The 22,911-nt window shown below is 43.0% G+C and overlaps 1 protein-coding gene across 3 annotated transcripts in view; it reads left to right on the top strand.

Annotated features, from left to right (window-relative positions):
• CENPI (centromere protein I) overlaps positions 1-22,911 on the top strand; it is a 113,481-nt gene that overhangs the window by 22,492 nt on the left and 68,078 nt on the right. For 2 of the 3 annotated variants that reach the window (XM_033945336.1, XM_033945337.1), the window contains 3 exons: positions 484-621; positions 11,623-11,741; positions 14,866-14,973. In XM_033945336.1, coding sequence (XP_033801227.1) covers positions 484-621; positions 11,623-11,741; positions 14,866-14,973 — 365 coding nt within the window. The remainder of the gene's footprint in view (positions 1-483; positions 622-11,622; positions 11,742-14,865; positions 14,974-22,911) is intronic. The other variant, XM_033945338.1, reaches the window with a different exon arrangement.

Raw genomic sequence — 22,911 nt, 5'->3', positions numbered from 1 at the left:
TACCAACATTGTATGATTCTTCTCCAGTACTATTAAATGCATATATTTGATACTGTTTCATGTAGTCCAATTAATAGATTATAATCTGCCGTTTCCAAGTCTGCCTCAATTGTACAGTATTTATTCTTCTATTTGGTCATTTTACTATTATTATGCTATTTAACAAAAATTGTTAGCTTTATATTAAACTATATCTGTTGTACACTGCCTTGGGTGAATCTCTTCATAAAGGTGGTTAATAAATTCCAATAAATACTTCTGAATATTACAACTGTTCTTTGAAGTGAACTTTTCCAAGGAAATAAAAGGATGGGTAAAGTACCAGGTTGGAAAAACTTTCCCATTTTGTATTGTATAACTTTTCTCAAGATGAAATCTGCTCATGACCTCTGTGATAAGTGTCCAGAGGTTTTTGTTGTTACTAGTTTGCATCATTGTTCTTGCATTTTTCTGTTCCGGATTGAGTCTTTTCTTTCTTTCCAGTGGAAGGCCACGTGCAACTGAAAGGAAACGATACTCTGCTGAAGCACCTAAACACTGTTGAACGTGTTGGCACACAGAGAGGATTACCCCCAGAAGGAATTGATATTCTACTGTCTTTGGCACTCAGTGGCAAGTTTGGTAAGAAAGATGAGTAGAGGGCCAAATAGATCAGTGGTAGGTCTGCACTAGAGAATGACACGGTGACAAAATTCATCACCGTTCCCGTCCCCACGGATAACCACGGTAAACCATCTTCATGTCTTTCTTTAAGGAGAGAGGGAAGAATCAGAATATGAATGGCCACAACCACTGACCCTCAATCTTTGCTTTGAAGAATGCTGGTGTAGAAGGACTGAGGCTGAAAGAGACACTAAAAAATAAAATGGGATTATTTCCCACGGTTATCCACGGGGACGGGAACGGTGATGAATTTTGTCACCGTGTCATTCTCTAGTCTGCACATTGCTGTGTTGACTTGGTTTTAGTTCATTAGATGGCTTCTCCTTAGGTCATGGGATATACTGTATATGGAGTGATGGAAGTATGTAGGGTGCATGAAAAAAGCATAAAGAAAATGAACATGAATCGTGTTGCATACTGCATCTGGGTGGGGTGGGGCTGGGGGGGGGGGGTTCTGTAACTTCTGCCAGTGTGTGACTATGGCGGAAAAAAAAGTAAATGGGATGCTAGGAATATGCTGTATCTCAAAAAAAGATATAGCGGAATTTAGAAAAGGTTCAAAAAAAAGAGTGACCAACGTAATAAAGGGGATGGAACTCCTCTCATATGAAGAAAGGCTAAAGAGGTTGGAGTACTTCAGATTGGAAAAGAGACCGTTGAAGGGGATATGATTGAGTTATACAAATTCCTCAGGTGGTGTAAAATGGGTAAAAGTTAGCTATTCAAATGTAATGCATTTAATATTATGTTGTCAAATTTAAGAATGAAATGGTTGTAGAACTGCAAACAAAAAGTAACAACTTTTGAGGCCACTGCTGTGAGAGAGACTAATTACTGAGTTTCTCAGAGTTAAACCAACCGCACTTGAATAAATTTAGTGGTGGATTTTGTTTTTGAGTGAAAATAGGTGAAACTTACTGTACTGATATTATAAAAGACCTCAGAATTTCATAATAATAATAACAACAGCTTATATACTGCAATACCGTGAAGTTCTATGCGGTTTACAAAAGATTAAGCAAAGGTACAATTGACTGACTTCAAGAGAGGAAGAAGAAAGAGAAGTAATTAGACAGGAAATTCATTGTTGAGGAGAAAAGTGATCAAAAGGACAGTAGGTCGCTATTGAGAGGAAAGAGATAAGTGGATCAGTTGTCAAGATGTTTTAGGAACAGGTGTGTTTTTAGACGTTTCCTAAATTCCTCATAGGTAGAGGGCGAAAGTAATTGTTCTAGGTCTTTACCCCATGATGCTGCTTGGTGTGAGAGAAGGAATTCATGGTGTTTTTTCAGTTTGCAACCTCTCAAAGTTGGAATGTGAACTTCTCTTGTGTCTGTTGGTTGAGAAGGAGAAAAGGTCAGTAATGTATTTGGGGGCAAGTCCGTGTACCGGTAATGCTTTAAAGCAGAAACAGGCAAATTTGAACTTTACGCGTGCCTTCATCGGCAGCCAGTGTAGCTGCCGGTAGAAAGCTTTGACCAAATTTGATCTTACAGGTTAGAAAACTTTCTTAAACTTTGAAAAAAAAAATGTTAGAGCTGTTCCGAAGAGCATATTTTACTGTTTAGCAAAGTAATGGGCATTGAACTTTAACAAATAATTATAATAAAAGCAATGTGAAATCAGCGATCAAGTGTTTATTTTAGTAGGCTTTAGCACAGTAGAGCCCCAGATTATTCGTATTCAAATTTAAATGTGCTAGTCAGGCGAATACAAATATTGTATTTTGGGCGAAATCAGGTATAAATATTTGATACAACCCTTTTATATATAGATAAAACCAAACAGTGTAGTCTACTTAACATGCTTAACTGTGCTCAAAATCTTCTGCTGCAGTAGCCTGACACTGACTGATTCACGTTATGCTGCTTTAGAGAATTTCTAGCTTTTATCTGTAACCAATTTAAGAACATAAGAATAGCCTTACTGGGTCAAACCAATGATCCATCAAGCCAGTAGCCATTTCTCATGGTGGCCAATCCAGATCACTAGTACCTGGCCCAAACCCAAAGAGTAGCAACATTCCATGCTACTGATCCAGTGCAAGCTGAGGCTTCACTCATGTCTTAATAACAGACTATGGACTTTTCCTCCAGGAATTTATCCAAACCTTTCTTTTTTTTTTTTTTTTTCATATAATATTTATTTATTGGGCATAAAAAACATCAGACAGTACAACATCAAACTTGTATATGGCAGCAACACCAAGACAGAAACTAAACCAGAGAAGCACCGCCGATACAGGTATACATATCATCAAAACAGCCCAATACAGCATTTTATTATTAACCCCAATCCGCCCCCCATGTGAACCTCCCGTCTATTCCTTCACCCCCACACCCCCCCCCAACAACCCCCTAAACCCAACCCCAACCCAAACCCAGACCCGTGTGGTGCATAACACTCGGCATGAGGATATACCAAATGAAGTGTAGAAAGAAAGGGAATAAGAAAGAGAATGCGAAAGGAAATCAGGACCAACGTCCCAGCTCATACACTGTGAAGGACAGAGCTCACGGACCCCCACTCCCACCTCATTGTCCCATCTGTCAGTTATTCAATAGTATACTTCGTTCCCTATGAGAGAGGGACATCCAGTACCCCTCCCACACATCCTGAAATTTAGCCCATCTGCCCTCATCAAGGGACCCCGCCATCCTACGCTCAACCAGCGCCAGTTCAAATAGGGACCCCTGCCATTGGGGAAAGGATGGGATAGAGGAAGCCCGCCAAAATATTAAGATGGTCCTCTTGGCCAGGAGTAAAGCCTTAAACACCAACAATTTTTGTCCCCCAGAGCAATTTGAGAGAGCCGCTCCATCGTAGAACAGCGCTACTTCCGGGGTACATGCTGGGAGCATGAGAGAGATGGAGGACAAGAAAACCCACACTCGCTTCCAAAAAACCTGTATGAGAGAACATCCCCAGAACATATGTCCCAGGGTAGCGGGAGTCATTGAGCATTTGGGACAGCGCTCATGCTCCGCAAAGCCAGCTCTGTAGGCTCTCCGAGGAGAGATGTACATTCGCTGAAAGAATTTATACTCCTGTTCTCTGTGTATCATATTGCAGGAAAGGGAGCGCAGGAAACCAAAACAATGGGAAAGTATATTGGGTGTAATAGTGCAGTTCAGGTCAGCACTCCATGCCCTAGCCAAGAAGATAGCCCTCTCCGATAACAAGAATAGCCCCAGTTCAATAACATAAAAACGCAGGCGCGGAGCAGAATCCTCTCCCAATGCCAGGCAGCGACCCAGCCTTTTTGCCGCCGCAGCGCATCGGTCAGCCCCCTTAAGCCCAGCAATATAGTGACGAAGCTGTCCATAACTAAACGTATCTACTCGGTCTAACCCATATAAGGACGCCAGTCCCTCGGCGGATATAATAACACCATGGTCATCAAGAACATCCCCCACTCTGCGAATTCCCCGCGAATGCCAAAATCGAAAGACCCGATTGTCACTACCCGGGCTGAACAGGGGGTTCCCCATAAGTGGTAATAGTGGAGAGGCATCATAAGGTACACTCAGACGCTTACAAAGCAATTTCCAGATGAGTCTCATATATGCCCATACCACGTGTCCCCGTTGTAATAGGTCCAACTGGGCCGATGGGGCATGCAGCAAGAACAGCCCGGAGACCGGATATAAAAAGTCTCGTTCAACTGAAAAAGTCAGGAAGAAGGAGCTCTCTAAACACCAATCTCGGACCAGTCTCATACCACATGCTAGATTGTAAACTCGTAAGTCCAAAAGGCCGAACCCGCCCTGCGCCTCCGGTAGCATCAATACACTCAGGGGCAATCGGGGCCGCCGCCCCCTCCACAAAAATATCCGCAGGACTCCATACAACTCATCTAGATCCGCCCGGCGCAACCAAAGTGGCAAAGTCTGTAGCAGGTACAGCCAGCACGGCACTATCATCATGTTATATAAAAAAATTCGTCCTGCCAGGGAGACCGGCAGAGCTCCCCATAGGCGGAGGCTCTCAATAGACCGCCGAAGTAGGGGTCGGACATTTATCTCATATAGGCGAGATAACGATGCTGGGATGAAAACTCCCAGATATTTTACCTGTAGAGAGGCCTCCTTCATGGGGAAATCTGACCAATTATGCGCGATATTTAGATGGATAGGTAAAGCCTCAGATTTAGATACATTAAGCTTCAGACCCGATAGAGCTCCAAACGTATCAAACAGGTCCAATAAAGGGGAAAGATGAGCAACCGGATCGGTGAGGAGGACCATGATATCATCCGCGAAGGCCATGCATCTCAAGGATGAGCCCCTCATCTCCACTCCCACAATCGAAGGATGGGTGCGGATACCCAATAATAGAGGTTCTAGAAATAAGATGTAGAGTAGGGGGGACAAAGGGCAGCCCTGCCTAGTGCCTCGCCGTAGGGAGAAAACCGAGGATGGTTGCCCATTAACCAGTACCGCAGCTTCCGGATTGGAATACAGTGCTTGTAGAGCCCCCATAAAAAAAACCCCAATCCCATATCGGTGTAACAATGGGAACAGAAAGGCCCACTCCACCCGATCAAAGGCCTTTTCGGAGTCAAAACTAATGGCTAAAGTTCGCTGTTCCTGGGAAGCGCAATGGGCTAGTGCAATCAAGAGCTTACGGACATTATGACCTGCCTGTCTCCCCTTCACAAAACCCGCCTGTTCCACCCCTACCAATGAGGGAATCATAGGGGCCAGTCTATTAGCCATTATTCGGGCCAAAATTTTTAAGTCAACGTTGATGAGCGAAATAGGGCGGTAAGACTCCACCAGAAGCGGGTCCTTGCCAGGTTTAGGTAGAACTGTTATCAACGCCCGATTGGATCCCATCGGAAACTGTCCCCCGTCCACTGACTGTTGAAAATAGTTTCGCAGCGGGTCCGCCACATAGCCTTGGAGCATCCTATAGAACTCCCCACTATAGCCGTCCGGGCCCGGGGACTTACAGAGAGGGAGAGTCTTTAGTACCCCCAATACCTCCTCCCGAGTAATTGTGGTGGCCAAACTGTCTCTATCCTCCTCTGAAAGGCTCGGCAGGGGTAGAGAGTCTAAGTAGTCTTGAATCGGAACATCCTTATCCACCACCTCCGCCGAGTAAAGGGTGCTATAAAATGTAACAAAAAGCCGTTCTAAGTGGGATTGTGCTGTCACTAGTCGTCCCCCGGCCTCCCTGAGAGAGGTAATGGAGGAGGATCCCCTCCGCGCCCTAGTTAACTGAGCCAGCATTTTACCCGGCTTGTTGCCAAAGCGATGTAACCTATACTTATAGTAAAAGAGGGTCTTTTGGGCACGTTCATGTAAAAGGGCATGGAGCGCCGACTGCGCCATTTGAAATTCCCGTTTATGAGATCCCGTAGGGGACCGCAGGGCCAAAAGCCTGCTCTCCCTAACCTTGCGCTCAAGGGCCAGAATCCTGGCCGCCAACATCTTCTTTTTACGAGCACAGTATGCCAGCACCGCACCCCTAAGCACCGCCTTAGCTGTTTCCCAAAAGAGACATCCATCCCCAATATGTTCCCCATTGAATTCTGCATAATCTCGCCACTGTTGTTCAAGGAAAGTTTTAAATTCAGGGTCTGAGTACAATGCTACAGGAAATCTCCATTTACCCCCTCCACCCTGTTGGCCCCCTGTCAGGTTCACATCCATCCACACCGGAGTGTGGTCAGAAATGACCAGCGCACCTATTTCTGAGGTATATACTGCTGAAAAGAAAGAGCGAGACAGGAAGACAAAATCAATTCTAGATGAAGAATCATGCGCTCTAGAAGAATGTGTGTAGTCTTTTTCATCAGGGTGCAAAGTTCTCCAAACATCCACCAAATTCAAAGCATCCATCCACGCCAGTAGCCCATTGTCAGATCTACCCAACGGCCGGAGGTCTCCCCTGACAGAATCCAATACGGGATCTAAGACAGAATTAAAGTCCCCCAAAAATATCATAGGGACCTCCGGCGTCTGAGAGATGGACATCAGAATCCCCAAAAGTTTCTTGTAAAAGGCTCGTTGGGCACTATTGGGAGCATACACTGATACCAAAAGCACCGGCCTATGGGAGAGCTTGCCCTGAACTATCACGTAGTGACCCTCTGGATCCGAAATAATTCGAGAATGTTCAAAGGGTATCGCTTTATGTATTAGCAAGGCCACCCCGGCCTTTGCCTTAGGGGAAGAGGCTGAAAAGCATTGTCCTACCCACGACCTTTTCAATTTACCATGTTCCGCTTCACTAAGTTTAGTCTCCTGCAACCCCACAATATCTGCCTGGTGTCTTGCTAAATGTTGTAAAATCTTAGTCCTCTTAATAGGAGAATTGATTCCCGAGACATTCCACGTCACACAGCGAACTCCTCTCTTAGGGGACATCCCACACAAAATTCATGTCCACTTTCAAACCACATGTAAAGGAAACCGTTGCCAGGAGTCCCAGCCCTCCCCCTAGCAACCAACCATCCAATCCCCTTTCATCCATGTCCACGTCAGCACCACACACATCCCCTCCCTTCCCTCCCCTCCCAGAACCCTCACACCCCATCCCCACCCTACCTCCCCCCGCCAAATACCACCACATCAACAGGGGGGCTTACAGAGGCCCAGTCCCCCTCCCCCGACCCATGAAAAATAGTGCCCCAGAAAATCACAGCTCTAAAGCACAACATAGTAAACCAGAATTTAAACACATAAATGTGTCTATACCCCATCCCAGCTAAGTTAACAAACCCAGGTACCCCCACTGAGTTCAGCCCTTGAACCCCTTAGAAAAAACCCATCTAGTGAGTACTGATAAGCCAGCACTTAGCATATGAGCATAGTCTCACAGACCCTAGAGCCAGAGAAACAGCATACATCAAGGAAGTCCCACTGAAAGCCCTGGAAAGGGGCTCACCCGTTCTTCAGCAGCCTTAGGCCGCCAGTCACTGGACGCCAGGAGCCAGCGCGCCCCTTCAGGTGCGAGCTGCCAAGTCAGGAAACCAGGCATTCAGCTGCGTGCGGGCCGCCGCACTCGTGTCAAACACTACAGGTTGTCCATTGTAAAGAACCCGAAGTTTGGCTGGAAATTGTAGGGTAAACCGCAACTGTTTCTCCACCAAGATTTTGCAGACGGGTGAATAACCTCTCCGCAGGGCTGCCACCTGCGCCGAATAGTCCTGAAACAGCAGAATCCTATGGTTCTGGAATAAGAGTTCTTTCCGTTGTCTAAAGTTCTTCAACAGCAAATCCTTAAGAGCAAAATTCAGAATGCGTATGATCACTATTCTGGGTTTAGGTGACCCCTCCTGCTTTCTGCCCAGTCTGTGAGCCCTCTCAATCCTGAGCGGGCCGAAGGTAGAGGATAGAAGCAGCTCCTCCGCTAGCCATTTCTCCAGCACTGCATGTAGGTCAGAGTCCAGCACAGTCTCTGGGATGCCTACCAAACGTAAGTTATTTCGCCTGGAGCGATTCTCCAGGTCTTCCAACTTGTCTGATGTGCTCTGGACTGTGCATTTGAGCTGGCGCAGTTCTTCCTGCACCGTAGTAAGGGAATCTTCAGTAGTGCTTACTCGTTGCTCCACCTCAGTCACCCGGTTATTAAAGGTAGTCACAGAGGCTGAGAGTGTTGCCAGGGATTCAGTAACCTGGTCCAGCCTAGTCCCCAGTGCCAGAACCACCGCCTCCGTGATTCGTGCGACCATATCCTCGCACGTGGCTTCCGCGGTCTCCGGAGCGCCCGCCATTTTGCCTTCGGCCCCCACTCCCGACTTCGGTTTTTCGCGCTCCTTTCTGCCGCCTCTAGTTGCCATCTCCGGGGTTCCTTTATGGACAAATTTGTCCATATAATTGCTGGCTGGTTATGAAGTATTTTGGGGTATTTTCGAGTAAAGAATTTCGTTCAAAAGGGCCGGTGCAGAGGGAGAACAGCGGAGCTCAGGGGAAACACGTCTTCCCTGCGCTCTGCACGGCCACGCCCCCCATCCAAACCTTTCTTAAAACCAGCTACACTATCCACTTTTACCATAACCTCTGGCAACACGTTTCACCATATTCATGATGGTTTTTGATAGAAAACAGCGAATAACATGAAAAAGTTATTCACGGTTTTTCTGTATTTGCTGTTTTGTTAATCCCCTATCACAGTGAATACGGAGGGAGAAGTGTACTCCTAAGTCTACTACTCTACAACCTTGATTCGTGTCCTCTGGTTTTATCATTTTCCCTTCTTTGCTATTTGACATACTGAATGTTCTAGGGCTGCACTATTCCTTTAAGGGGTGATTTCACTTGGGATTATTTTGTTTCTCTGTCTCCTTCCATTGGTGGAGGGACAACTCATTTGTTTTAGACTGGTCTGGTAGGACTAAAGGAAAGAATTGTAAGGTAACACTTTGAATTTTTGATGCTTGTGTTAAAAAAAAAAATTCTTGCCTGGAACAGGTACATCAGTAATATATTCATGTTATGACAGGGTTATGACTCAGACTTGGATTGTTTGTGGCTCAAAAGCTGTCATGACAAAATTCAGTTTACCGTGTAATTTTATTTTTTGCTATTGAGCTTTGATTGATGATACGATTTATAACTTCAGTATATCACACAGGCAGTAATGCTATACTACATTCCAATATCATTCTTCTCTAATTCTTGAAGAGTTTACCTTTTATTCACAGTTTTTGAGCTACAGATATAATTGTACATCATTCAAGGGTTTTTAAGTTTCAGTATAAGCAACTGTCCAAATAATTGTCTTCTAGAGCAGTGGTTCCCAACCCTGTTCTGGAGGACCCCCAGGCCAATCGGGTTTTCAGGCTAGCCCTAATGAATATGCATGAAGCAGATATGCATGCCTGTCACTTCTATTATATGCAAATCTCTCTCATGCATATTCATTAGGGCTAGCCTGAAAACCCGATTGGCCTGGGGGTCCTCCAGAACAGGGTTGGGAACCACTGTTCTAGAGGATATCTCATTGTGATTATTTAACAAAGCTGTAATAGTTCTATCTACTGTAGTAACCGATACCTGTTAGAACATAAGCCTAGTAGAGGTTTTTTTTTAATGACAAATCAGAATGTTATTTTATATAGAGAGGTTTTCTCCTTTATCAGGTAAAATTGAAACAAAGTTTAATGAAACATCAGAACATATATATGATCTATGCTTGTTTAAGAGTTGGGAAACTCTATTTGCTTATTCTGTGTACCATAATCATAATCTTAAGGCATTTTTGAGCCCGTCTTCACTACCTACTACTTCAGGATCAGAATTTAAAAAACAATAAATGGTCAAAGCCCTGCAGAAATTACTGCTGTGGACAGTTATTATACGATAAGATTCCTATATAATTTCAGAAGCTCATTTAATCTCTCTCGAGAGACTAGGGGAACTCCCCACAGCCATTTCCTAATGGCTATCTGCACGGGACAGGAGCGTAGGAAGATCGCTCCTGCCCCGAAAACCAGCTAGACCACCAGGTAAGGCCAGGATGCCGGGGGGAAGACAAAAATAGGGTTTTTTTCCCCCCCTCCTCCCCCCCCCCCAAAAAAAAAATCACGATTATGTGAAATCGCGAGTAGGGAAACCACGAATGGGGAGGGGGAAGTGTAGAGGCAGCAATAGAGCACTACAATTGTGGCTTGAACAACATTGGATAAACACCCTTCAATCCAGTACAAAGCTGGGCCTCAATCAATTCTGCTGCAGTTGAGTTTCTATTTAAAAGAATTGGGCAAAATTGGAAACATAATTTTAGATCTTACTCATTAGTTGTGTTTTTATTGCTTTGTTTTTAGTTCAATCTGGACTACTTTTAATTTGTTTGCGAGTATGGATAGGAAGGTTTGGTGCATAGAAATGTCACGTGAAAAGTGAGTGCTTCTGTCTTTATCAGGTGCTTTGAGGAGTTTGTTGAAGAATTTTATAGTAAGTGTTGGGTGCAATTGGTATAATTTTTGATTTGGTTTGAGTTAGCATGTGTATAATTTTGATAAGATATGTGATAACAGGTTTGGGGTTTAAATGTAGCCATTATAGGTTCTTAGGAGCCTTACGTGTTGAGATACTGAGATTATTTCATAAAATGTACTAGGTTTGATAAGTGCTTAATAATGAAATACTATTTTTGTTCATAAATTTGTTAAAGATAAAAGCTAGAAAGCCCTCGAGACGGCATGAAATGCTGCAGCAGAGGTAGCGTTTGTTTTTAGGGGTTTGATATACATTTTTCCCTCCGTATTTACAGTTTCAGCATTCGCAGTTTCGATTATTTACGGGTTTTAGCTTGCTGGCTCCTCCCACCAAATTACATCAGCTTTCATAGAGATATTGCTGATTCCCAGCACTTTCTTCACCATGTTTTGCCTCTCCTTCAGAAAAAGGCCAGGTCTCCCACCATGTTATTTGTGGTTTCACCATATTCATGATGGTTTTCAATAGAAAACAGCGACTAACATATGAAAAAGTTATTTGCGGTTTTTCTGTATTTGCGGTTCTGTTAATCCCCTATGGAGGGAGAGATGTATTGGTTATATATTAAAATCTTTTCAAAATTTTAATTTCTTTTTTACCTATAACATCAAATGTGGTCAAAACACTGTGGTAACATCACCAGTAGGATTTGTATAAAAGAGGAAGGGTATGAAGTTAGTATTGTATGCTAAGCGTTTTGGTGTGGAGCCTTTCCATAAAGTTCTGAGTTCTTTTTTCCTGTTTTTAAAATTAGTAGCAGGTAAACTTTATCTATATTTACTTTTGAATATGTTTAGTGGTAGGTTTGCTTATTAAATAAAATCCAACTGACAACATATTGAATGTTTTTAAAGTTCTGCAGTCTCCAGATGAGACTGCTGGTCTTGAACTCTTAACACTACATTGTACTATGTCCTTTGGATTCTGACATTTTTGATTTGTTGGTGTTACAAAAAGCTAAAAGTTTAACTGTAGTTTTTTTAATTTGATCCTTTTTTTTTTTTTTTAGTTGACACTGTGAATAGCAGGCTGCTGAAGTGCCTGATTCCATCTTCTGTGGTATTGGAAGATACTGTGGTCAAAGCTGTGTCTTGGTTCTGTGTTGGCCAGTGCACTGCCAGCACTCAGGTAAATCCATACCTGTCTTAACCCCCTTTTTTTTCTAAAACAGGTTTTTATGTTCCTGCAGTTAAAATTGCTGCAGGTGGTTCATAAAAGCCAAGATCTAAGAAAAAGCTGCAAACCCCCTGATACATGTAGTTCTTTTGGTTGCCTTCCTATTTTTAATTCTCCGCATAATATATACATATTATTTTGTGTGTGTGGTTTTCTTTCTCTCACTTTTCATACAAATTTCTAATGTTCACAGAAGAAGTTCACTTTATTCTTGTCTTCATTTTTTTTATGCTCAAGAGCTTGCTAGGCACTTTTTGCTTTTATGTAGGTAACATGGATGTTTTTGGGGGGTGAGTTACAGTACATCTTGAAAGCCACAGAGCCCAACAGGATCTTTAAGCTGCTGGCCACATAGACCACCAGCTGCTAATGTTTGTGCTACTACAACTACTAACAGCAACAGAAGGTCAATATCACTGGCAATTTACTCTGAAGCTCCACTGCTTACAAAACTAGTGCCTTGTACATTTACGCAGGATGGGCATATAGGTTTACTCATACCTAATCGATTGGTTAAACAGCCCCTTCATACGGATCTGCTCCAGGGCCTTGGTTGGATAGTCAACTTCAGGAAGAAGCTGACTCAGTGCTGGAGTTTCCAGTATCTGGGAGTTCCTTTCAACATGTTGAGAGGCCGTGTCCTTCCTGAGTCACACAGCAGAAGCTCAGGATGCAGGTTATAGAGATTCAGGTACTGGGTTAGATGGCGGCCTCATTGGAAGTCGTCTCCTGGGCGAGTGTGCATATGTACCCACTCCAGGATTCCCTCCTTTCCAGGTGGTCCCTGCAACGACATTTTCTTCAGATGCAGCTTCCCTGGTCATGGGAGGCAAGGAGCAGTTTATGTTGGTGGCTCCAGGGGAATTTCTTTTCGAAGGGCTTGCCCCTCCAGATCACCTCATGGGTGATACTCACGTCTGATGCCAACCTGAGTGACTGGGAGGGCCCATTGCTGTGGTTGTCTGCTCTTGGGCCAGTGTTTGTCATCGGAGAGCATGTGGTTCATAAATTGTCTGGAATTGAGAGCCATTCATTTTGCGTTGAAAACATTGGAGACTTCCTCATAGGAAAGGCAGTCAGAGTATTCTCTGACAATGCCACCATGGTAGCTTATGTGAACAGACAGGGAGGCACCAGACATGCCATATTGCATCTGGAGGCACAGATGTTCATATGGGTAGAAGCTCACTTAACATGAGCTTTCCATGGCCCACATGGCAAAAATAGAGAACGTCCAGGCTGACCTTCTCGGCTGGCAATCTCTGAATCCAGAGGAGTGGTCCTTGTCCCAAAGAGCGTTCAACTTCATTGTGCAGTTCTAGGGGAAACTAGAAATGGATCTCATGGTCTCAGCCATGACTATAAAGGCGACTTCTACAGTCGAAGAGTCAAACCAGGAAGTGCAGAGCTGGATGTCCTGGTTCAGCCCTAGCCAACAGAGCATTTCCTCAGTGTTTCCACCGTGTGCCATGGTGGGCTAGATCATCCATAGAATCACAAACCGCCAGAGTCTGGTAATACTGGTGGCTGCAGATTGGCCTCGTCAGCCTTGGCCTTTTAGCTTTGAAATAGGTATACTGAAAAGCAGAAGGCAGCACCAGCTGACAGGGGAACATAACCCACTTGTCTGGACTGATCTAGCAGCACTTAAGGAAAGAAAATTTAACAGATAAGTTTAAATTTCACTCTACTGTAAGACTTTTGAAGACTGCAGTTGACAAACTATCTCCAGCTATTCTATCAAGAAGAATAGGCAAAATCTACAGCAGTTGAAATTGATAGAAATTTATCCTAAACGACTTGTAAATGTTGCTGCAAAAAACTTCCACAAGATTGAATTAAGGGATGTGAAGACGAATGGAATTTATTTTTTGTTTGTTTTTGTTCTTTTGGAACATTTCTAATTCAAAGACTTTTTCTGTTGGTCAAAAAGACAAAATATGTACAAAGCATTCTTTCATGCTGAAAATGTAATATGTATTGTTGATGAATGAAACTTGTTTTAATTTTTTGTTTTTATTAATATTTGATAAACCACTTAAGCATATGCATTTTGATTTGTATTTAGACAATAAGATGGGAGACTTTACAAATCAGTTTGTGTATTTCTTGCTTCATTTTAAATAGCTTAGTAGTTAAGAGTTTCCCAAGTCAGTCCTGGAGACACCTCCAGCCAATCCAAATTTTCAGGATATTTACAAAGAATATGCATAGAATAACTTTGTATACGCTTGAGATCCAGCATTTGCAAATGTTTTAAGATACATGCAATGAATATGCATGAGATACATGACTGGTAGTAGGAATCCCCAGGGCAAATTTGTGAAACCTTGGGTTTAGAGCAAAGGGATGCAAATTAGAGAGACCAGAATTCAAATTCCACTTCATACCTTCCTTGACTTTGGACAGCTCAGTATCTCCTATTGTTTTAGGTGCCCATTTAAAATTGTGAGTTCTTCAGGGCACAGACTTAATATTAAAAATAAATTATGTGCACTATTTTGTAATTTGGAAAAGGCAGTCTTTAAAAATCTTAAACGTTTTGCAAATTATTTTTAGTCCAAAATTTATTACAATTGAATGCAATTTGGTGATCTCTTGAAATGATTGTCTCAGTTCTCTGTTAGCAGACAGATATTTGGATTACAAAAACTACTTGGCCCTGGTGGCACATAGTGAGACAGCTGGTGGCAGTGTTAACAGATAAGGAGAAAGGCTATACCTCTCACCCTGGAAGATAGTCTCTCTAGACAAGTGGTGAACTATATATGCAGGGTAGTCTAGGAAAATTTCATTGCTCTGTTAGTGTGGCATATCAGTGAAGAACCTTGTATTCTAGTGCTTTTAATCTGGCATTAAATGCAATAGAACATATAGTTAAAAAACCTCTGATCCAAAAATGTCAGTGAGCTGAGCCATTTATACTGATGTAAAATTTAATAAACCTCTGCAGCTGCAGAATACTGTATGCTATTAGGAGTTGCACTTGACTACTTATTCTTACACTTTCTAGCTGGTAGCTTAATATTCTTTGCAGTTTCTCTTGGTGTGATTCTGATACATATACTTTTTGCAGGTGCTGTTTATTCGATGGCTAATAACAATGTTTGACCTGATCGATCGTAAGGAAAAGCTTCATGCACTCTATGGTTGCTTCTTCTGCTTTCTACAAGATGAAAGGCTGGTATGGAGACTGATTTCTCTTTAGAATGGGCAGTTTAATAAATGTGTTCTGCATCTCTGAGATGGCAAACTTTAATCAGCTGGAGGGCTTGAGGGGAACAATCTATTCCTCCAGAATCTCAGGGTCCATTGCAAAGACATTCTAAACATTTTGTATATAAACTAGCTATGCTTCCTAATGCACATAATACATTTTAAATTTCTGAGATCATTCTAGCTCACTCGCTGTACTGCAGTATCATTCTTGTTTTCTTTACATCTGTTCGCTTATTCCATCTTTTTTTTAAATTTTTTTATTAATCTATTCTTTCACAGATGGTGAGGGACAGAGAGAATTTTACCATGAAGATTTCTCTGGGCAACTCCCAAAGTTAGCTGTACAAACATTTTGAATATTGACTTTAGTTTCCCCTTAATGATTGACTCCCATTCCTCTGGAGCTGTGAATGCTGCCTTCACACTGTCCCCAACCAACTTATCTTTTTATGACACTTTAACTGCCTATTTTTCCCCAATATACTTAACCAACCACACCTCAAACAAACATTTTTGACCCCCACAGTGGCGTATTTAGCATATGTGGCACCTGGGACCAATCATTTTTAACACCCCCGTCCTATTTGAAAAGCACAATTTTTAGTAATAATCCACAACTCGCGCAACAAGTGTACCTAGGAAAAGGCAGCATCTTAAATACTGTAGTGAGTACTTGAACTTCATTCTGTTACATCTACATAGGAGTTCGTACGTTAGGCGATCAATCCTGAGCCACGAGTCAACTTTGCAGAAGCGTACCATTCGCAGCTTTCAGTACTTCTCTTGCTCCCAGTGGAGTGGAGTGCCCCCTTCAGTTTTCCCTTCTGCAAGTAAACTGTGCAGAAGTTTCTGACATCCTGTTTAATTTTTATTATTTTCAATTGTAAGGTGGTGTGTTTTTTTTTGTTTTTTTTTGAGGCTTCTGTGCCCTGAGACCCCATATTTGGGGGATCTCTGCCTGGGAAAGGATGCAGGTTCTGTGGAGCCGGATTGCAGCTCACAGGGCAAATTCGCGAGCAGACCTGTGGAGCCAGTCTGCTGTGTGCCACTTTGGGGTTCAGGGTCAGTTCCCCTGGGAGCCAGCTTGCCTTCTGATTATTTTTCAGAGGCTTGAGCACCAGCTGTGGGCTCCCTATGTTACAACCCTTGAGGTATGTTACAACCCTCCTCCCCCCCCCCACACACACACGCATCATGCTTTGAAGTTCCACGGGGGTGGCAGTCAGAGTCGGTCTGACTAGCAGCCTGAAGATTTCCTGGCCTGGAGCCATTTCATTAAAGATTCTGAGGCAGAAAGTCATTTTCATTCTCTCTGGCTGTGAGGAAAACTGTCAGGCAGGTACCTTTACAGATCTGTAAGTTGTTGTTAGGTGCCATCGACTCGTGCTCGAGTCCTCGCGACTTGATGAATTGCGGATCTAAAAAGAAATCTGTTTTGTGCTAGTCCGGAAAGGTCCTCCAGCATTATACCATTATTTTCCTATGAGAAAATTGTGTGTGTGGGGGGGGGGGGGGGGGGGGAGATGTCAAAAATTTCATTTTTGATGGTTTCTGGTGTCAGCGTTCAGTTTTCCCACCTCCAAAACCCCTATTTCAATGTTCTTTATTTTTCTAAAGAGTTCCCACTAGCTGTTTTTGGTGCGATTTTTTTTTTTTTTTTTTTCCTGAAGGCAGCCATATTGTATTTTCAACTATCATTTTTTCTGAAGCCTCTATTTGCCTCAAAACCCCTTGATTTCTACTAAAATCAACAGGGATGGACTCTTCAGGGTGTTTTGTCACCATTTCATGTCAAGTTTGCACCAGATGGCTAGCAGAGGAGTGGCCATATATCATGTGCCGTGATGCATGTGAGAGAGGGGCAGGAGCCTCGAGCTTAACCTGATCCATGTCCTTCAGGATGGTAGAACCACTGTGCTTCTGGGATATGGGGAAGAAAGTCCTGTCATGAGCAGCTCCAATGCTCAGACCTCCTTTTTTCTCGCACATCTGGACATCACAGCCTTGGTTACATAAAAACATAAGAATTGCCATACTGGGACAGAATGAAGGTTCAGCAAGCCCAGTATCCTTTTTCCAACAGTGGCCAACCCATGTCCCAAGAACCCTAAGGGTGGGAAAGGCTATGTCCAGGCTCTACCTGAGATTCCAGCAGCTGCTTAATCAGCCAAAGGTGGATTCATCTGCCGTGACTCAGGTCACCAACCTCACAGTTCTCCCAAGTGAAGGTGGAGTGTTGTTAAAGGATCCTCAAGATCGCAAGGTAGACATGGTCATAAAGAGAGAGTTTGAAGTGCTGGATTTGGGAATCAAACCAGCAATGACAGCATCCTTTGCAGAATGAGCTCGTCACATCATATTGAGACGGAACCCCTCTGAGGAGGAGGACATCTGCCCTCAGCTGCTGCTGGAAGGGGTGAATTATGTGATGGACGCCCTATATGACATTATCAGGGTCATGAGTAAGTTGTCGGCATATGTGGTCTCTGCCTGCAGAATGCTCTGGGATCAGGCAGTAGGTGAGCAATTCTGCCTCCAAAGCAACTTTAAGCAGACTGCCCTTCAAGGGGCAAATCTGCTTAAAGGATCTTTTTGGTAAAGGCCTAGATGACCTTATGGCCAGCGTGGCAGATCTCCACCCTAAGTCTCTGGCAGAGAGCAGAACATGCCACTCCCTGGAGGGAGTAGAGGTAAATTTTGTTCCTTTTGCCTTTCTTGCCAGTATAATGCGAGTTCCTCCACTCGAAGATCTTTCCAGAGTTAGAGACAGCGATTTGGCAATTCCAGACATCAGCAACCCTCAGGGTCTTGTGTCAACCCAACCTTCAAAAAGTCCCAATGACGCCAAGTTGGCTGCTGTGCCTCCGCACATTGGGGGGGGGAGGGAGTGGGAACAGATTTCCTCAGAACAATAGATGTTAGACATCATCTGAGAGGATCACAGGATAGAGAGTTATTATCCTCCAGCAGATTTTTTTCTTGATTCTCCAGCTGGATACTGGAAAGGCCAGGGATATTCAGAAGATGTTTTTAAAACTTCACTCCAAGCAAGGAAGCATTGAACCTTCACTGTGTATGTCAGTGTGAGGAAATTTGAAGGTTGGTGCTTCAAGAGCCATCTCCATTTTCCTCATCTATTTCCCAAAATTTGACCTTTTTACAGTCTGAGCGTCAGAAGAGCTTAGCCCTTGCTTCTCATAGTTCAAGCTGCAGTGTTGGCATGCTTCAGAGGCTGATTACAAAATGTATCCCTAGTGGCTCTTCAAGTTTCTTGAAGGGAGTGAGTCATCTTCATCCTTCCCTTCATTCTATTTGTCCTGACTAGAATTTTAATTTGGTTCTCAAGGCTCTTCAGAAAGCTCTTTTTGAGCTGCTTAAAAAATCTACTGTACAAGATCTTACTCTAAAAATGTGTTTTTCTGGTTGCTATTGTTTTGGTCAGGAGAATTTCTGAGCTTCTGATCCCTCTGCTCAAGGAATTACATTGGCTTCCAGTGTATCTCAGAATTCAATTTAAGTGCATTTGTATTGCATTTAAGATCCTATTTGGCATTTTTGCTACTTTGATTCCTTTAGACTGGAATGTTCATAGATCTCATCTTAAGAACATAAGAAGTTGCCTCCACTGGGTCAGACCGAGGTCCATCTCGCCCAGCGGTCCGCTCCCGCGGCGGCCCATCAGGTCTGCGACCTGGGAAGTGGTTTCTGACCACTTTTATAACCTACCTCAAGTTCTATCTGTACCCCTCTATCCCTTTATCCTCCAGGAACCCATCCAAACCCTTCTTGAACCCCTGTACAGAGTTCTGGCCTATCACTTCCTCCGGAAGCGCGTTCCATGTGTCCACCACCCTCTGCGTAAAAAAGAAGTTCTCAAAAATTAAAATTTCCATTTCCCTCTCTCAGTGGTAAAAACAGAACCTTTAAGAGATTTAGTCATTCTTTTGCCTTTAAATTAACCGAATTCTGGAGTACTTACATTAAGAAGTTTAGGTTCTTTTGCTTTATTCTGGAAAGTTCTGAAAATTTTTTTGTTTGCTAAACATTTTGAAAATTAACTATTTCAGTCTATTTTTCCTTGTCAAGTTTATGTATTACATTGTTGTTAACCGAGTCGAGCTGCTCTTGGTTGATGACTCGGTCTATAAAACTAAGTTTTTAGTTTAGTTTGTCAGAATCCCTTCAAACAGTGCCCTCCTTTCTCCCCAAGATTATCTCTCCTTTCTATATAATGGGGCAATCGTTTTTGCAGCTCTGTGTTTTCTAGATATTAAGAATGCTTTTCTAAACTAAACTAAACTTTAGGTTTGTATACTGCGCCATCTCCGTAGGCGTAGAGCTCGGTACAGTTTACAGAGTTAAGAGGAAAGGAACTGAATGAGGGGATATAGGAGAGGGATTAAGGAGATAGAGAGGGAACAGGATACTGGAGAATGGGAGGTGATTAGATTTTTGAAAAGAGCCAAGTTTTCATGTGTTTGCGGAAGGATTGGAAGGAGCTTGAATTTCTGAGCGGGGATGAGAGGTTGTTCCAGAGTTCTGTGGTTCTAAAGGGGAGGGATGTTCTGAGTTTTCCTGTGCGGGATATACCTTTTATAGAGGGGAAAGATAGTTTCAGTTTTTGGGAGGGTCTGGTGGAGTGTGGGTTTGAGGAATTCCAAAAGAGTGGAATAATGGGAGGAAGGACGACAGGTGACAAATGGACTTCATGGGTCAGGTAGGCTGTTCGGTTTGGGAAACTTTGAAGAGGAGAGTGACAAATGATAGGAGGCTTGCGCCAGAAGACATATGAGAGACTGGAAGCCCTGACTATGTATACCCTAGAGGAAAGGAGGGACAGGGGAGATATGATTCAGACGTTCAAATACTTGAAGGGTATTAACGTAGAACAAAATCTTTCCTAGAGAAAGGAAAATGGTAAAACCAGAGGTTGAGGGGTGGTAGATTCAAGAACAATGTTAGGAAATTCTACTTTACGGAGAGGATGGTGGATGCCTGGAATGCACTCCCGAGAGAGGTGGTGGAGAGGAAAACGGTGACAGAGTTCAAAGAAGCGTGGGATGAACATGGAGGATCTAGAATCAGAAAATAATATTAAATATTGAACTAAGGCCAGTACTGGGCAGACTTGCACGGTCTGTGTCTGTATATGGCTGTTTGGGGGAGGATGGGCTGGGGAGGGCTTCAATGGCTGGGAGGGTGTAGATGGGCTGGAGTAGGTTTTGATGGAGATTTCGGCAGTTGGAACCCAAGCACAGTACCGGGTAGAGCTTTGGATTCTTGTCCAGAAATAGCTAAGAAGAAAAAATGTAAAAAATTTAAATTGAATCAGGTTGGGCAGACTGGATCGACCATTCGGGTTTTTATCTGCCGTCATCTACTATATTACTATGCTTCTAGACCATGATTGCTTGCTGATTAAAAGAAGGTTTGTTTGTTTTTCGACTTACCTACTAATGAGAAAACAGCTGCTTGTGGTTTTGAGAGCTCATTCCACAAGAGATGTATTGCAGCTGTGTGGGCAGAAGTCAGTTTTATCAATCAATGTTTGCAATGTGACAACTTTATTTCTCTTCACACATTTGCTAGGCATTACAGGGTGGACAGTGGAGCATCTATGACTGGAGCAGAAGCAGTTGCAACCCACCCATCTTAGGAACTGTTTTTTGATGTCCAATAATTTCTTGAATAGTCTGGAGGATGCTAAGGAAGGGGAAAATAGGATTTACCTGATTTTCTTTCTTTAGTCCTCCAGACTATTCCAGAATCCTATCCTTTGCTCAGTCATGACAGTGGCCTTGTATACATCTATCTTACTGTTGCCTTTTTTCTTAAGGGCTCATGTTCTCCTTTTGCAGACGATACTATTTGTTCTAATTTTACTATAGTTCTACTTTCATTTCTTTATTTTTGAATTTTGAAAGAGGATGGCAGTTATGTTTTGTATATTTTATCATTCCGCTGCTCAGCTAAATGCTGAATTGTTGAAGCTGCATTGAATACACAGTTGTGCTGATTGTGCAACTTCTGGAACAGTCTGAAGGACTAAAGGAAAGAAAATGATCAAGCAAGTCCTAATTTCTCCTCTTATTTTATTGTAGAATTCAACATAATATTCAAACATATACTTGAAAAAGAAATCAGAACAAGACAAACAGGGAAACTTCCTTAATACAGGAAAATAAATATAATTCATTAGTCCACAATGTTGCTAGAGTTGAGCAGGAAACATACATATAGAAAAAAGACCCTAACTACAAAGCAGATGAATCCTATATGGTAACAGCCAGATTTACGTGCTAACCAAAGGGAACTACAATCACAGTCTGACCTCCCTCCGAAGGCACCAAAAATTTCAACAATTGCTTGGGTTCGAGAAATAAATCGCCACCAATAAATTTTACATGACATATAGAACATTTTAACAAGTAAGATGGCCTCATTGCCAAAACCCTTGTACGGAATTCCTCCAAAAATCCTTACAGCACCTTGGGGTCATCAAAAAAAATAATCAGGAAAAAAATACAAACATTAGAATCCAGAAATTGTTCATGCATATATCTGAAGAATTATAGAACTTCAAATTTCAGTCCAGTTCCGCCTTAGCCTGTATAACACCAGACTTCTCCAGAAATACCTTCACAGTTTAATATAGGGACAAGTTCAGTTCAACATTTTAATGGCTTCCCATATGGTGTCAATTGGTTGCCGCTGGTTTCTAAAGTCCACCGAGAGTGGTGCCATGCTGAACCAACTCAACAGCTCCAAAAGTTGTTGCAGTGTCAAATATCCCCTCCCCCAGCCAACTTGGGTGACAATGGGGCATTCCATGCACTGGCACCCTGCTTGATGAGGCCAACGACTGCTCCTACCCCTTTGCAGACAGTGTGGAAACTGACAAACTGTTTCCTAAGTGGAGCTAGCCTGTCTTCAGGGCTCAAAGAAGCCCACTCTGCACAAAGGCCCAACTCATTAAATGTTGGGCCCTCCAAAGGCAATATAGTGGATCCATAGGTCATAGTGCCACAGCCTCAAGGGTAGTCCGAATTAGCGCAAGAACAGAAACTTGCACCCATGGGTAGGCACATATCTGTCTTTTCTTCTTCCCCATTGTAACCAGCACAGATGAGAAAATGGCTTAAAGCAGATGCCAACACAAGAGCTGTCTCGCAGCAATTCTGCTTCAATCAGACCATCTCGACTCCCACAGGTTTGGGACACACTTTGTATGGTTTCTCCTCAGAGGCCTGTCTGATGAGGGAGGGCAAAAAGCATAGCCCCCAAGTCGCTGAAACACACAAGCCCCTCCACTACTACAAGGTGGTGTCCCTTCAGAGGGTCCTAATTTCTCCTTAACTCAGTTAGGTCAGATGCCAGTTTAACTGTAAGCCAAAGGATCAGAGGGAAGTTGTTGGGCCAAAAAGCTTTTTGTTATCAAATACCTTTCTGTATACCCCAAATTTTCTTTCGCAATATATTTTAGCTACATAAAATGTACACAATATTTAAAACATAAGAACATAAGCAGTGCCTCTGCTGGGTCAGACCAGAGGTCCATCGTGCCCAGCAGTCCGCTTATGCGGTGGCCCAACAGTTCCAGGACCTGTGTAGTAATCCTCTATCTATACCCCTCTATCCCATTTTCCTTCAGAAAATTGTCCAATCCCTTCTTGAACCCCGATACCGTACTCTGTCCTATTACGCCCTCTGAAAGCGCATTCCAGGTGTCCACCTCCTGTTGGGTGAAGAAAAATTTCCTAGCATTGGTTTTGAATCTGTCCCCTTTCAACTTTTCTGAATACCCTCTCGTTCTTGTAGTTTCTGAAAGTTTGAAAAATCTGTCCCTCTCCATTTTCTCTATTAATATGTACATTGCTGCATAGTTCCTATATAAATAATGTGC

This window comes from Geotrypetes seraphini, chromosome 5 (assembly GCF_902459505.1).
Source record: "Geotrypetes seraphini chromosome 5, aGeoSer1.1, whole genome shotgun sequence".
In the NCBI taxonomy this organism is placed as follows: Eukaryota; Metazoa; Chordata; class Amphibia; order Gymnophiona; family Dermophiidae; genus Geotrypetes; species Geotrypetes seraphini.
Note: the sequence above shows the minus strand (reverse complement) of the source record. Positions and strands in the feature narration are given on the sequence as shown.